This window comes from Aythya ferina (genome assembly GCF_964211825.1).
Source record: "Aythya ferina genome assembly, chromosome: 8".
NCBI classification, from domain to species: domain Eukaryota; kingdom Metazoa; phylum Chordata; class Aves; order Anseriformes; family Anatidae; genus Aythya; species Aythya ferina.
The window spans coordinates 31,428,689-31,445,406 of record NC_140304.1 but is presented as its reverse complement, the minus strand read 5'-3'; the positions used below and the strand labels follow the sequence as shown (position 1 = coordinate 31,445,406).

Sequence of the window (16,718 nt, the reverse complement as noted above, 5' to 3'; positions counted from 1 at the left end):
GGAGAGGGATGAGCCACTGCGAGGCAGGAGCCGTGGGACTGTCAGAGCCGCACGCAAACACCGGGATATTACCCCAGAAAACCCTGACGCTGCCCAGCGCGGCGGTTTCATTGCTGTGCATCGCCTAAACCCACCTGCAGTCCCGCCGTGTGGGATGGCAGCACGCTCCTCCCGCAGTCATTCGACATCCTCCCGTCTCGCAGACAGGCAAGGGAGCTAACAAGCAGTCCCCAAGGCTTAGTCTGAAGAGAAAAAACCGGCACATGCTTCGGCAGCGCGCCCACAGCTGTTGCCTAATAAAATCCTCACCGGGGAAGGCAGAGGAGCTGCCCAGCAGCAGCAGTCAGGCTGGTTTTAAGGCTTTTCTTTATTTAATGCTAAACCAGCTGTTTCGGAGGGCAACCTGCTTCCTTACCGTTTCAGAAGCTACGAGCACGTAATGGTGAAGCAAAAAAGGTCTTACCTCAACCAGGCAGAGCCCTGCCAAATTCCTCCAGACCCATCGCTGCTGCCATTTATTTACCCGTGGTGCAGCAGATGCTTGGGCTCACAAACCATTGAAGTCTTTGTGAAAGACCAGCAACTGGTTGGATTGGATAGCTTTGGCTGGTGAGATCCTAATCTCCTGTATTCAAAAAAGGCTTGCTTTGATACGCATGAGATAAAAAAGCAGACTATTTGCCTCTAGCCTGAAGTATGCCAACCAAGATGGCACAAAAACGTTCCTACAGCAATTTTACCTCCCCTGTATTCAGAACTTTATGGGAAAATAAGGGTAACCCAGGCAGAGCAGCCAGAAAAGGACTGGATCAGGCAATTAGCTTCTCCATCTGGGCAGAGAAACACCTCCTGAAGAAGACGAAAGCCAGCATGCCCTGCCTCTTAGGATTCCTTCAGGACTTGTCCCTCAAATCAAGAGCAGATGCTGGACACCACTTAGTGAGAGGCTTGTAGGTTTATGGACTTAAACCACCCACTTTTGGATGAGACCTAAGTTACCCAACAGTGTTCTCAAACTGAGTGGGAAAAAGGGAGAAACGAACAAGAGATGGGACTGCAGGACCTGCACTCTCATTTTCCATCCACTTATACCAAGAACCTGCACTCACACCATATTGTCAAGTGGCAGAAGTAAAACAAACTTAATTAAAAACTGTCTGAATATCTAATGTTTAATTGCTTTACTACCTGAATTCAAACAATTTATCTACAAAGCCCTTCTGCCACGTATTTCACCCTATTGAAACCAACCAACCTTTGCCACGTGTCGGAAGGTTGCTGCCCGCCACGGTGACTGCAGCTGCATTAACCCCGACCAGCAAAGGAAACAGGGAGAGAAACCCTAGCAGGGAGCGAGCACCTGAACCCCATTTTCTTGGGATTTGCCCAGACAAAACCAAAAAACCACCAGCATGTTTTGCAAGGAGCAAGAGATTCTCTGATTCTCCCACCACAAACCCATCCTTTAGCAGCACCTTTGGCTCAGAAGGATTTTATTTCAAATTTAAGCTTCCCCCGACTCCCAAAGCCACGTTTATACTTCCAGTAATTTTTAATTTTCCTTTCGTTACGGCACTACTATACTTCCTTGTCCTTGGGGAGTTTTATCAGGGATTATCCACATGTCCTGAAACACAGCTGCTCTGCTTCTTTTCTCCTTTTTTTCCCCCCACATAAAACCCCGTCTCTATCAGCCACCCAATTAGCTGCCCACTATCAAAAGGCTGCCTTGGCCTTTCATCTTCTTGAAGACTGGATTCAAGTGACAGGGAGCCATGGAAACTGGGGCTGGGGTCATTTCCTGTTCCAGCATTTAGTCCCAAAAATAAAATAACAACAACGCTAATAGCGGGGTTTTCTGTCGTGCCAAATACTGAACACCGCTCACACCATTCTGCAAAGCACAAAGGAGATAAAAAAAAAAATGGTTCTCCATCAGCAATACTCACCTGACAAACCAGGGACCTGCTTTTCAATGCAGCCTTCAAGTAACCATCCCTTAAACTGAAGTAAATGAAAATCAGGACACAACGCCTGCACCGAAGTCGTACCTGCGTGAGCTGCTTTTTGCTGTGCTGAATATGCAATGAAATTAATGAAATTTTTACAGAAAAACTCTTCAGCTTTCAGAGCCCGTGTGCCTTTTATAGCTCACAGTACACCAGCAGCACGCCCTGTGCTTACCTAAGCATTCTGCTACGCAAGGAGGACGGAAAGGCTCAGCTAATTGTGCAGGGGGTTGTTACCACAGCCCTTCAGTTTCACGTGCTTTGTCTATTCCATCTACCTCCTTTCACAAACTGACAATCTCCATCACCTCTTGCTTTTGCCAACGCAGCTCGAGGCTTGCTGAATTTCACAAGTACCCCAGAGCTGCAGGTACCAGCTACCACCACGTGTGCGGTGTGAACCCATGCAGACAGGGAGCACGGGGCGAAGCACGACCTGCAGCGCTGCAGCACGTCTTCTTGTTTGTTTGTCTGCACCCACCAAGTGCCAGCAACACAAATCTCTCTCAGGAGCCTGCATGCACGGTGCTAGAAGCAAGCTGACTACTTGAGATCGCTGGGGCATCCCTGCTCGGCGCTGCGGCCAACCTTCCTGCAATATTAACCAGAAGTGACTTAATTTCCACACTCTCTGAATGCAAAGCTTGCCTGTCATCTAACACCACACAGCTCTCATCTGGGAGATTAATCTCGGTTCAATTAATCTCCTTTTAATAACAGCATGGCTTTAAGGAACTACGAATCAGGAGAAATTTGGAGCCAGACCTCTGTGTGGTAGAAAACTGCCAGGCCAACAACATCCACAGTGCTGGGGAACAGCGATCAGTGCTGGCCATCTCCAATTTCGGAACCCTGAAGAAATTAACTCCTCGTTTCATTTTTCAATTAACCTGCTACAACAATGTGCTCTCAAAAAGTCCACGCTCATTCTGTCTGACAAAGGCCAGCACTCAAAACTGAAACACATGGGAGAGTTCGTGAACCACGGAGCTTCTAACTTGGGTGGTAAATGAAGGTAATAAAAGAAAAAAAAATACTCAATGGCTTAGGGACTTCAGTCCTGCGCCAGATTTTATTTTGTTCTGATGAAAAAGAGAGAAACAAATGCTGAAGGTTGCACATTTATCCATGTCACGTCGTTTCCAAATGCACAGTTAAATGGAATCTAACAGAGACAGAGAGGGACCCTCCTCTGGGAAGATGGATTAAAATCAAGGATTTGGGAGCTCACTATTGCTGCAGCAAGAGCTCTTCTTTGGCAAGAAGATATTGAAGAAAAATTTGTCTTGCCCACTGCCACTTCCACCTCTGGCTTCATGCTCACTTTGGCCATGTATGTTCCTCATTACTAGTTTAATCTACCTGGGTGCAGCCCAGTCCTCAGCTTTTTTTCTCAGCCGTGTCACAACTCCTTTATGCTTCGGGGGAACCTCCAGACACTCAACTCAAGCCAGCCACTGACCTAATTCTGCTCATCCTCAGCCATTATTTGGGATTCCTTGAAGCAATACCTGCAGTCATAGATGAAAACTCATTAAAACCTTCTGACAGATGAGAGGACACAAAGACTGGGTTACTCCAGCGAGGCTTTAGCACAACTGCGGGACTGCTTTAGGCAGGGCTGACTTAAAAAAAAAAAAAAGGAAAGGGAAAAAATAAATGAAGTTAGACCAACGCTGATGTGTTGAAAGCTGTTTGAGTTCGTGGATGAAAGAATGAAGAGATGACAGCCACCTGACCATAGCAGAAACCTTACTCCAAAGAACTTCAATCACATCTGTGGGGCATCACCACCTTAATTAAAAGGGCATGGCCTTTGTTCAAAAAGGAAAAAAAAAATCTAAAAAAACCTCTGCATCTTCTATGAGATGTTCTCCAACTGGAATGCATTTCCTGGGAACGCGTCGTTCTTGCAATGGGATTAAGGTGAAGCTCTCTCTGTAACCCACAGAGCACAGAAATTACCAGCAGCTGCAAAAGGAAATGTGTTTATCGGAGAGCTTCAGTTCATCGTTTTATTTATTTTATTGAAGTTTAGGTCTTTTTGCTAGTTTTCAGTGGGAACTTGATTTTATGCCTGCTAGATTCTCGCTCTCATGAAGACGTTTGCCAGGTCAAACTGAAGGCATCTGTGTGCTTGCAACCTTATTTTTCGCGAAGGAAAACCTTTCCCTTGCCAGGAATCTGTGGTACACCACAGATAGAAAAAAATACCGAAATCCAGCTGATGGATTAAATAGAAGATGAAAGATAACATCAGATCTCAATTAAAAAGAAATAAATAAAATGCTATGTTGGTAAAACGGCCACTACAGACAAACCTAATCCTTGGACCTAATCAGGAAAAAAAAAAGAGGGGGGGGAATACCTGGGCTGAGAAAAGTTGTCTCAATTTCCCCGGGCTGGGAAGCTGCTATTGTTGACTCAGAGCCACTTTTACTGCCAGGAGAGCAGCGAGCTCATTGCAAATGCAAAGCCCCAGCTGGGGGTAGGAAGAACTAAAAGTGTTAAATGCTCGGCTCATGAGTGCCAACAGCAATCACCTCTGCATTGCGGAGCCGGGGTTCCTCCCCCTCCCCTCTGGCTCCCCATTATTCTCCATTCAAGCTGAAAGTGAGAAGGTCTTTTCCTCTGCCATTCTGTGTCAGCCAGACTTGGGAAGCTCCGCAGGAATTGCTGAGAGATCCAGAAATGCACAAAAGCCTCCTTCCACAAAGCGCCCTTTCATCTAGGCAGTGTGTCTATTAAATACGTCCTGTTAATGTGCATACATTTTTAGAAAGAGATTATAAAGTGAAGACTCAGTCACTAACTCAACTGCACAATAAGATTTTTAAGTCTATTACTAGAAAACTGGGGTTTAAAACGAGTCGCTGGGAATGCCTCGTAACTCCTCTGTAGCAATACTCAAACAGGTCTCGCACCCACGAGTGACAGCCAAGCCGCACTCTGCGTGTTTTCATGCTTTTATTTCATTACTTGGTGACACGCAGGCACCTCTGGCCATGATCCCACTGAATTTGGCACTGTTCAGCTAGGAAATGGAGCGGAGGAGTCAAGCCCTAGCAGTGTACCTGCACCAAATACGATGCTCGGATATTGGGATCCTCTGCCTCGGGGTCTTTGGGGTGTCATGCAAAACCCCACTGCACGTCACCACCGCTCGGACTGAAGGCACCCCAAAAGCTGGGGTGCTGCAGGTCCGCTACAAGTCACTGAGCAGTTCCTGCCCTCCCTTCTTGAAGTGCTTTTGCCAACTTTTCACTGACCTGTTCCATTGGGCACAGGGGAAAAGAGGACACTGGGGTGTCCTGCCCTGCTCCGGTCACTTCTTGTCGTCCCAAGACAGGCTGTGGGGAAGTCACAATCATCCCTGCTTTGGTAGGCTGGCAATGGGAAGCTTCAAAAAAAGACTGATGTGGATCCTGCTTGTCCTTGGTGGCTCGAGGATCAGCTGGTGAGCTGCCCTTTGTTCCTGCTCTCACCCAAACCAAAGCAGGCAACATGCATCTTATCTTTCTTCTCCATCACATCCCTTCCTACGTTTTTCTCCCTTTCCTTTACCCACTGGGATCTCCCAAGAGTTTGAACGACTCAGTCAGGTAGATAAAAATTCCTGCCAGACCCGGCAAAAACCAAGTTATTTATTTCAACCAAACAGGGAAAACAGAACCCACCTTTTTTCCTTTCTGCATCAAAGCGAGGCCACAAGCTGACAACCCTCAGCAGCATGGGTATGGCTTTAGTCCAGCTTCACACAACGGCCTCTGCAGCATCCGCAGCTAGCCACGCAACCAGCCCACAGACTTACTAGGGTAAGATTTCAGTATTTTAAATATATTTTTGGACACACAGGCAATCAGACTTAGGGCCCTAGAACAAGAGCATCACTTCTTGGGAGCCCAAATCGCCCCCTGCACCTCCAGACAGGTTGAGGAACCTCCGACTTGGAGCCTTCCCTTCCCTTCTCAGGGCTCCTCTGCTCCTTCAGGAGAAATCCTCCTCTTCAAACCCCGAGATCTGTGGCTACAGATGTTGGCTTTCATTTATTTTGGGAGGCTGATATTCTATTCTCGGTCACTGCAACCTCAGACTTTCAAATGCTGCTTTTTCTCGTGTCCTGAATGTCGTTTTTTGATGTATTTCCAGACTCACAGCTAACAACTTACTGAATAAATGCATAAACATGAAGGGGGATGCAAAATTATACGTAGGTGACATGATGAAGGACAGTTTTAAAATTCATTAGGTCCAATTCCTTACTGAACAGAAACAAATGACCAGTCATTTCTATTAGGGTAGCTATCTGCTATTAGGGTTTTTTCCTTCATTTTGGCCTGGCACCCACAAGTTTTAATGCAGCATTATCAGCAGGCCTGTATCTAAATTGTTAAAAACTGAATGGAGCTTTGTGATAAAATCAAAGGGGAAGGACGTTGCTGGATAGAGCCAGAGATTAAAATTTGCAGCTATAGCTCAGTTTCAGTCAAAACTAAGAAATTAACATGAAAAACAGCCTTCACCTTGTCCCAAATCCCACACCTAAGCAGTAAGGCACGAGGGAAGGTGGGCTTCCAAATGGCACTAGGCACTTGCAAACCTGACATTGGTGAAGCTAATCTAGAGCTCAAAAAGCTTGAGAACCAGCATTTCCCTCCTCTGCGATATATTTATTAACTTTTTCCCAAATATGACTTTTTTTTTTTTTTTTTAAATCACGGCCTCCAACAAGCAAACCACCAGAGCGCGCATCCAGGAATAACACTTCCTAATTTTAATCGAACAGAGCAGAGACTTTGAAATTTGTGGTTTAAAGCCAGGTGCCTGCCCACAGCTGGGGGCCGTGCCAAGCCTGCCAGCCCCAGCGCTCATCCCCGTCCTCCTGCCAGCCCCAGGCAGAGCAGCTCTCCCCGTACATCGCTTTCTGTAGCCAAACTCCATCAAACCAGAGCGAGGGAATAAATCCCACATCACGCCAGGCAAGCCCAGGAGAGCCACCAGGGAGAAAAATGAAGGGCAACTACAAAAATCCACGTTGCATCAAATTCTCTGGGCAAAAATACGTCCAAGGAAGCCTAAATGCCTGGACCTCGGTTGCAGCATATTTAAATTAAATGTCCTTTCATTGATAAAAATGTTAATGTATTATTCTTAAATTGAATATTTTTTTTATTTTATCCTTCACCTGCTTGTCATGCAACACAAAAATCCTGCTCGTAAAGCCCTGGTTTGGCCAACGGGCTGCCTGTGCCAGCAGCTCAGCCTGCAGAGCTCACGCTGGGTGAGCCCCCACCACGTACAATGAGCTCAGCTGTAATTTCTGCTCCACTGGAGGGGATTTTCTCCTGTCTCACACGTTTCATAACGAGGAGAGAGCCTGCCTTTTTGCCCAAATGGTATTTAGGTCTCCAAAACCGAAGTCACACATCCCATATGACTTCCCAAGCCATTTTGGTACCGACTGCTGCTCACACGCAGGAGGGCAGCCTTCTGTAAGACCTGGCCCAACATAATTCGGGTTCCTTTGTTTTCCAGCAACTAAAAGGCACCGCAGAGCTCAGGAGCCTCTAAATGCAGAAGAACATCGTTAAGAGGCACGTTGCTACCACAGCTTTTCAGCACAATGCATCACTTTACCTGTCCTTTCCTCAGCAGCTTCCCATAATCACACCACGAAGGACAGATGGGTCTGAGAAGCAGGGGAGGACAGAGCAGGGCTGGCACAGCAGGGCCTGGGCAAAAACTGAGCAAGTCCTGTGCGTACAGAGCAGCCGCCCCCATGCACACAAATCCCCCAAAGCCCCGGGAAGGTTTGCAGCATCACGGCAGAGACTGAGCTGCCTCCAGCCCTAGCTCCCTCCAGGCAGGCAGGCTCCCACCACAATAATATTTTGGGCAATCTGCACCTTCTCCCCTCCGCCCCAACACCACAAACACCTCCCCCTGCTGCGTTCGATATTGCTTCTGAGGTGGGAGCATGGCTCAGGAGGAAATATTTCTCGTAGTTCCTTGGCAGAAAGTCGGAGAACCAGGAGCTGAACTGGAGACAGGGAGGTCACGAAGGCACCACCCCGAAGGGTCGTGGTGCTACCACCCCGCTCTTGTGCTGCCCAGCTCACCTGCAGATGCAACAGACTTAAAAACAACTTCCAAAATAATAATTATTATTATTTAGCTCGCACTATACGTGCTACTAAGGCTGTACCAATCAAAACTGGAAAACTTAAGACTGAAGCAGGTGGCACGTAGTTTCCACAACTTTGGTTTTAATCCAAATAAACGCTCATTAACAACAAAATAGGAAATAGATTAAGTGCTTCTTCACATACACCCCCAAGCAACAATACATAACCAAATTGCAGCCTTGATTGGTGTGTAAAAAAACCACCGATCATCAGAGTAAGGAGCGTAACGTTGCCTCTTCCATTCATCCTCCTTGTGGCCGCGAAGCGAGCTTTGTAGGAAACCCACTGAGCTGCCAAGGGAGGCCTCTGGGAACACAGCTTCCAGGGGATTTTCTCGGTCTGGCATCCACAAAAGCAGCGCAGGAATCCTCCTGCAACCCCAGCAGAGCACGTGCACCAGAAACTCTGCTTAAGGAGTTCCAGCTTCTAGAAGCTTTCACAGGAACTTCCAGATGTGTCTGTTTTAAAGGCTTTTTCCCTGGCCTTATTCCCACCTGTGACAATCGCAAGCACAGCCAAAAATTCCTCTCGTATCACAGGAGTACGTGCAGAAGAGGGCCAAAAATGGACAAAGAGCACTCGCTAGACAGCCCTACAATACTGCTGGAAGTGAAATCGCAGCTTTTCTCAGTGTGCTCTGGTTTTCCTTCTCTGCTAGAAGAACGGCTGCAGCCTCGAAGCGCAGAGTCAAAACGGAGCAAAGCTGTGTTTAAAGGGAAACAACACCAGCGAAAAGTTGGTTTTATCAGCTGCTTCTGGCTGAGGAGCTGGTAAAAGGAGACGTGATGGTTTGTTTTTACTAACGATTGGAATTGTGCAAATAGACTTTTGCAAAATCACTCGGGAGACTCTCGAGAGACCTCGCCCGCAGCTGATAAAAGTGACTCGGGGAAAACCCTCCCGTGGCACCGGAAACCACCGGTATTGATTTGTCACTGGCATTATTTCACAATTCAGCTCCGATTCTCTGCAAAATCAGCACGGTACCTCACAAAGATCCAGACCGGAGAAGGACACACGCAGTGCAGGGTCCCAGCAATGATTTAGCACGTGCTCGATCCCATACTGCAAAAGGCACACGGCTTAACGACAGATGCTGGATAAATATCAGCATTAAATTCTGTTTTCCATGGGGAAGAAAGCACGAGGATGTCCCTTCAGACTTCATTAACACCGCACATTATGCAACTGCAAGAAGCTCCAGGAAAGCAGTGACTGCAGAGCGCTCAGCGACGCTCCGTGCTTCAGTTCTCTGCTTTATTCAGTGTGAAGCCCACGATACAAGAAGAGGTAGCACAGCTGCTAGGTAAAACTGCCAGAATTTCGGACATACACAACCAAAACTGATAGAAGAAAAGCGTTCCTTAGATTTTTTTAAATTAAATTTTAAAATTAACTCTGTCCTAACTGAAACCAGGACACTTATATTACCCATGTTCAGAAAAAAAAAAAAAAAAGAAAAACCCAGAGTGACTATTTTGCTATTTAACCACATGGAAATAAATGATTCCTGGGACGTTATCGAGCCCTTACAGAAGTCCCCAGCAGAGCTTCCCACGCACCCTGACACACGTCAGGTTGCCGTGAGCAGTCAGCATCACACACGAGCCTCCCAGCATCACAGCCATGAGTTGAGGCCACAGAATTCACTTTCCTGAAATGGGGAAATGTGGGATGCTTCCTTACAGCCAGGCACTCCTCCACATCAGCATGCACAACTGATAAGGTTCCAGGCTTTTTTCCCCTCTAATTTCTTCATCAATAACTGATAAACAGAAAACAGGAACTGTTAAATAAAAGACTCTGCGAATAATTTATAAATCCTTTTATCCATGAACATAAAAAAACAACTGATAAAATAAAATCCTTCAATACTTTGTATCTCCTCCTATTCCCAAGCGTATCCTGCCTTTCCATCTGAAATAAGGTGGAAAACATTCAACTTTACTTGAGAGTTAAGCATTAAAGCTCTTCTCACAAACACCTGGTCAAGCCACCGGCACTATCGCAGCTTCTGCTACATCAGGACCACCAGGCACCAACCACTCCTCCTCTGCTGAATGATCCTAGGAAGAAAATTTGGCTACCACACACTGTATTTACCTTTCTGCCTTCTTAACCTACGTGTTATCAGCCCTGCCACAGCCGAGAGATTCCCCCTTGCTTTGGGGCTCCCTCGGATGCCTTCCCGCTAGCGACTCCTCCGTCCCCCCACGGCCGGCGGGGTCCTCGGTGCAGGGGGACAGCTCATTATCTGCCGCCCCACCTTGCCGTGCTGCATCCGGCAACTTTTATCTGCCCAGGACAGCTGCCTTCTCCCTGTTTGAAGCGAAATGTCAGTCTTTGCTAATGCACCCGGGCGTACAGCGCTAACGATGCCTCGCCGCTTTGAAGAAACAACTCAAAGCCTAATTAAAAATTCAGATGCGGTCTCCTCCGCGCCACCGTCCTCCCTGCGCTTCCACCAGGACCTCGCTGGAGCTTTTGGAAATGTTTCATGCTGGAAAAAAAAAAGAATCCGAGTGGAACAGGATGAAAAACTGCCGCAGTCTTGGGCTTTCACAGAGCCTTGAAAAAGGCTGGCGTAGCTGGATTCAAACCAAGACATAATCATGTAAACCAGATGAGATTTTACTCCACTGATTCCTACTCTGTAATTATTGCAGCGCACTACTGCCAAATTGCAGAAAGGATCCACTCAAACATTTATCAGCCTTCCTTATTTTTTTTTTCCCTTTTGTATTTCAATTTCACAAGCTGGAATCAACCTGAAAATAAAAGGAAAAAAAATGGAAGCAGTTTTCTGTGCTGTCGTTTGGTCGAGGGCTCTAAATTGTCCGCAGATGCCCAGGTTTTGGGTCCAATGCTTGAGGACTTGCAGCGTTTTACGCCACTTGCTGCACAAGAACCTCCCAGTCACCCACTGGTTTATTTGCAAATGCTTATAGAAATTAGGGGGGAGGTGTATGAAGCCCTTATTTCAGGGGTGGAGAACCACAGGTCTGGTATTTCAATTGGTCTGCAGAGCAGCTTGAAATGGGATTTCTCTCTGCCAAGCTGTAAATCCAGTGTCAGTAACCAGAAGAGCATCCCACTAGAAAAAAAATACATATTTGTACTCTGTCAGTGTTCTTTTTCCAAGAGATTCAATAAGCAGACGGTTCTTGTGACTGTGACTCTGCCATCACCCAGAAATCTTCAAAGAAGGTGGATTTTTCAGAAGGAAGGTGTCCCCACAGGAACCCCGGGCCATCTCCTTGTTGCTGCACCGTTCTGGTCTGCGTTCAGTCTGGGTGTCTGGAAGGACACACGGCTGGACGAGGCATTAGCAAAATGAACAGAATACGTTTGCCAGTCAGCCTGCAGAAGCACACACTACGCTGCTCGTTATTTTTACACGTCGCTGCGTCATCTGAGCAAGTATTAATATAAAAACACAAAAACGAAACAACAAAACCCACCACAGTTAGGGAGCACGGAAAAAAACGGGCAGCAAACTGCTGTCTTCACAGTCAAAACCCATTTACGTCTTCCAACCAACAGATGACAAGAAAGGGCTCTGCTTCCTTCACAGAGTAAGCGTAAAGGATTCAGATGGCAGAGCTGTCTTCAGAAATATTCAAGGCCCTCTGGGCCTATAACTTTTGTTACTATCTGGCTAGAAACATCAGCGTGTATCTTGAAAGTTATAAAAGCACTTAACAGTGCTTTTCATCTTCAAAGCATTGCTTAATCCTTTCAACTCTCACCGAAAGCATTATATCCCCATTTTGTAGGCGGAGATGCTCCCTTGCCCAACGCGACCAAGAAAGCGCGGTTCAATAGTTCTCACCTCGTGTGCCCCGCGCCACTCAGAGGGTTAAATCCTGCCAACACCAAACCAAACGCTCGCACAAGTTCCCACTTACTCTTTTCCTGCCTTCACCTCCCGGCCGAAGAATTTTGGTTGTCTCAACCAGCGACTACTCTGTAATTTCAAAGCCTGGGATAAGCTTGGCCAGGTGACGGAGCCGAGGGAAACACCACTGGTACACGAGGTCATGACACAGCCCCCATTTTTGCTGTAATTTTAGCATAAAGAGGTGCTAAAAATTGTAATTACCACTGAAGTCTGCTGCCAAACCGAGATCTGTTCGTGATAACTATAGGGCCACCGTCCCCACGCACTCTCGCTAACAAAAAAGATGATGATGGTTACATGTAATTTAGGTACCGTACCTGCATCCTGCCGCTGGTGCACAGCCCAATTTCTTCGCATTTCTTTCCCCCCAACAGTAACCTGCCCGCAGGTGAGCCAGCAGAGCCCACACCCCGCACAGCGGCGCCTTTCCCTGCTCCAGCCCCGCTGCAGCTGGGGGGCACGCACCAGAAAGGCATCTCGGCACAAAGACATCTTCCTTTGGATTTCATTTCCCAGGCGCTGGATTACTTCAGTACGGGCAGTTAGGAACAACAACGCTGAATCTGAGAACAGCAAACGTCTTCTGCACGGCTACGTCGCATCCTTCCACCCGCACGCCACGCGGAGCCTGCTCCTCCTGCCTTTGTCACCGCACAGCAAGGAATGAAGGCTGTGCTGGGGCTTCTCCTGGTTAAATTGGAAGCAGCGTTGATGAATTTTTGGGGGAAACTTAACCAGCTCACCCCGTGCAGAAAGATGGGCACACATTTGCACATAAAGGAACCCATGCTACGATCCACGCAGCGTTTAAGCACGGCACCGGCACTGAGCGCGGCTCTCGCAGAGCTGTCCTACAGCACAGGAACGGAAATAAAGAGGTGCCAGCGAGAAGCCAGGCTACTGATGGACATCCCGTCCCACATCTCTCTCCCATGAGCAGCACCACGAGCTGTAACGCCCAGCAGAGGCAGCAGCCCACGCATCTCCTGCTCAGCAGCACGCGAGGGCTCCCAGCTGGCGAACACCGCGGTGCCACACCGCAGTTCTGCACCCTCAGCTGCTCCACGCAGCCCCAGCGAGGAACAAATTGATACGTGCAACCAGAGCACTCGCAGGTATGAGAAAAAGCACTGCTTAGAAGCACCAGTCAGACACTCAGCACACGTCTATAAATAGCTGGGCTGCGAGTGCCAAAAACAATTGTCAGGGCGATGCTGGCACCAGAAATCTCTCATCCCCGCTCTTCCCGTGGCTTCAGCCAGTATCACGACGCCGATGTACGCGCATCTGGTTCCTCCCAACAGGGCAAAGTAATGCGATTAGGTTAAAAACACCGAGCTCGTCTTACTGCTGCACTAATTACGTGAAATTCTGGTAGAGGAGAAGGCAGGACAGGAAGTAGACACTGCGCAGACGGGACGGATCTTGTTTATAGCGCTGCCTGACTGCTCCAGCAGAAATCCAACGCATTCTCCATCTCCCAGCTTCCATACTCATCACACCCTGCCCTTCTTCCCAGGCGTGTAAGGCTCAGAAATTTGGGGGATCTCCTCTTACCTCTTCCACTTGCTCCTCTAACGCCTGCTCTGTAGGCTCCACCTTGTCCTCGCTTACGGAGGCTCCTTTTACAGTTTTCTCTTTTCCCAGACTCTTCCCTGAGCTCAGACACACCCCAACCACCCTCTCACCTTCCCTCTCTTGAAGTAAGCACTTCCACCTGCTCCGCCACCCACTGGATGTTTCCTCTCCGGCTCAGTCCTACCCTTCCTCCACAGCCCTCTCCCACACGCAGGTCCCGTTCCAGCAGCTGGTAACATCCTCCTGCCTAGCACCAGGACGCGCAGAGCAGGAGCTGCAACCGAGGAGGACCAAAGCGTGACAGCAGGGTGCAAGAGCAGCCTTCAGTCCTGCCGCTTCCCCCTCTGCAGTGTATGGAATTGAATAAAACCACAGCTGCCAGGTGTTTGGATATTAACCCTCCTTCTCACCTGCCTCCTACCTCCCCAAAACATCTCCCCCAGTGTCATCCCATAATTATCCATGTCTCCCACCTCTGCCCGCTCGCTCCCTTTGTCCTGCGCAGCCACAGGCACCAACCACCCGCTGGCCCCATTTGGACCTGCCTCCAAAACCAGGGCAACACCCGGAGGTTTAGGTCCAATTAAAGCACAAAAGCCCCCTCCCTTCTTCCAAAATCCCACCAGCCTCCCTTACCCCTGGGCAGAGCCACACCACGGCGAGCACCCGCGTGTGCTCCGATGGTTTCCACAGCCCCACACGAGCAGAGAAGAGGGGAAATCCACACCAGCTACACCCGGCCCCGTCTGGGCAGGCTTAGGCAAATTCTACCCTCAAATCAAGCACGAACCACGGGCTGCAGTGACACATGTCATAACATTTTTTGTTCTACTGCAGGAGGTCAGCAGAGAAGCTTCTAAAAATCGGGGGAGGCTCGTTTCCACCGGTTTTTAATCTTAAACAGCTGTAATAATGTTACGGGCGGGAGCAAAGGACAGGCTGCACATTAGCTTGATGGGAGTCGAGGCAGCCAAAATATTAAGCATATAAAAATAGAGCTCGGTATGAAAAGGGTTTTCAGAGTTTAACTACCAGTTTCACCGCATTACGTTACTTCGGGGCCTTAAATAGCCAACTAATAGTAAATAAGGCATTTTGGTGTTATTTGCACCCCTGTGCACCAGCAGCCGGCTGGATCCCAAGCCAGGACAAGTGACTCGTGGGGAGTCGGGGCTCTCCTCACCCCTACACGGCACAGTGTGCACCGTGCTTGTGTATACTACTGTGCAAGTTGCTTTTTTAAAGCCCATATGCGTTGAAGACGATCACATTGAGTTGTTTTAAATTGTTGATTTATTTTTAAAGATGCCAAGCCAGATGTGGCGCCCCAACTCCCCCAAGCAGCGCTCCACCATCGCGGGGGGACGAAATACAGCCGTGGGGGGCGGCCAAAGCGCCTCTCCTGAGCTGGGTACGTCCATAACCCCCCTCATCACACAAAACCACCTCAACCCAACCCCTTCCCAGCCCAGAGCCGCGTTCCCTCAGCGCTTCCCTGGACACAACGCGGCCCCACACCGAGATGCTCGGGAGGTGCCGGGATGGGGCCGGCTGGGAGCAGATAAAAGGCCATTTGGGTACAGACCCCCGCTGACCGCATCAAAGCGTCTCCCTTTCAGCTCGGGAGGTTTTTAGGTTTTTCTCCAACCGCGTTTGCTCCCCCCTCAAGTGGCCGGGGCTGCCCGGGGACCGTGAGGGTCCCGGGGGTGAGGGGGGGCTCGGCCCTTTTCCCTCTTTCTTTTTGGGGCAAGGAGACGGGCGGCGAAGCAAAGCAGCCCCTCGGGAAGGAAAGTTTGCAAAGAAAGAGGAAAAAAAAAAAGCAGCAGGAGAAAAAAAGGGGGAAAAAAGGGAAGAGAAGGAAGCGGGGAAGAGGGAAAGGGGGGGTCCGTACCTGCATGGTGACGACCCCCAGCTCCTCGGCGGCCAGTTTCCTCATCTGCGCCGCCACCACTTGCGCTTCCTCCAGGATGGCGAACTCCGCCTCGGCGGCTCCCAGCCCGCACAGCAGCGCCAGGCACACGAGGCCCAGCGGCCCCCGGCCCCGGGCGGCTGAGGCGGCGGCGGCGGCGGTGGTGGTGGTGAAGGAGGAGGTGGTGAAGGAGGCGGCCTCCTCCCGCCGCCCTCCGCCCCGCGCCATGCTGCCGCGCCGGGGGGCTGCCTAGGGCCGCGGGGCGGCCGCCATGCAGGGGGAAAGAAGGAAGAAGGGGGACGGCTGAGGGGAGAGCGGCGGCGGAGAGCCGCAAACCGCCGAGCAGGGGAGGAGCGGCAGCGGCGGGGCCGGCAGCCGAGTGGCGGCGGGGAGAAGGAGGCGGCCGGGGGCAGCGCGGGGCCGGGCCGGGCCCCTTCTCCCCTCCCCGCTCCTCCCCTCAGCGGCCGCCGCCTCCCTCCCGCCCGCCCGCGCCGCCTGAGGAGGCCGCGGGGAGCGCGCTGAGGGGCCGCGACCTGGGGAGTTGGCGAGCTCCCTTGGTGGCTTTTTGGTCATTTTTCGGGTGTTTTAAACCAGTGCTGCTTCCCCCTGGGCACACCCCAGCCCTTGAGGCTGAAGCTCCAAGGCGTGCGGCACCCTCATGGCTTGGCGCCGTTAACAGCCCTGACAGAAAACCTCGAGGGTCTGCGCTGTTCTTAAACCCACCCGACCTGCAGCGGCCCCGCTACATGCTCAGATAACTTTTCCTCCGAGCCTGGTGTGTCCTGCAGCAGAAATTCCACAAGTTAACGATCCCTCACCATCTGCCCTCATGCTCTTGCCCGTGCCTCGTGTAAGCCGTGTGACTGCCCCTCAGCGCACGCTGCCGGCTCCTGGTGGATAAAATACAATAAATACAGCCTCGATACAATAAATACAGCCTCGATATTTCCTATAATCACAGAATCCCAGATTGGGTTGGGTTGGAGGGGACCTCAAAGCCCATCCAGCACCCCCAGCCCAGAGCCCAGTGGCCTCGTTGAGCAACTCGAGGGATGGGGCACCCACAGCTTCTCTGGGCACAAAAGATCCTATTTTCTCGAAATTGAGTTTCTACCATCTTTAGCAGCTGTTTTGTT

The 16,718-nt window shown here is 49.9% G+C and overlaps 1 protein-coding gene across 3 annotated transcripts in view; it reads right to left on the bottom strand.

The window, feature by feature from the left end:
* CACHD1 (cache domain containing 1) overlaps positions 1-15,980 on the bottom strand; it is a gene marked incomplete at its 5' end in the record, with an annotated part of 94,330 nt that extends 78,350 nt beyond the window's left edge. For 2 of the 3 annotated variants that reach the window (XM_084527666.1, XM_084527668.1), the window contains one exon: positions 15,565-15,979. In XM_084527666.1, coding sequence (XP_084383792.1) covers positions 15,565-15,810 — 246 coding nt within the window. Of the gene's footprint in view, positions 1-15,564 lie in introns of all 3 variants that reach the window. The other variant, XM_084527665.1, reaches the window with a different exon arrangement.
* Between the last annotated feature and the right edge of the window lie 738 nt (positions 15,981-16,718).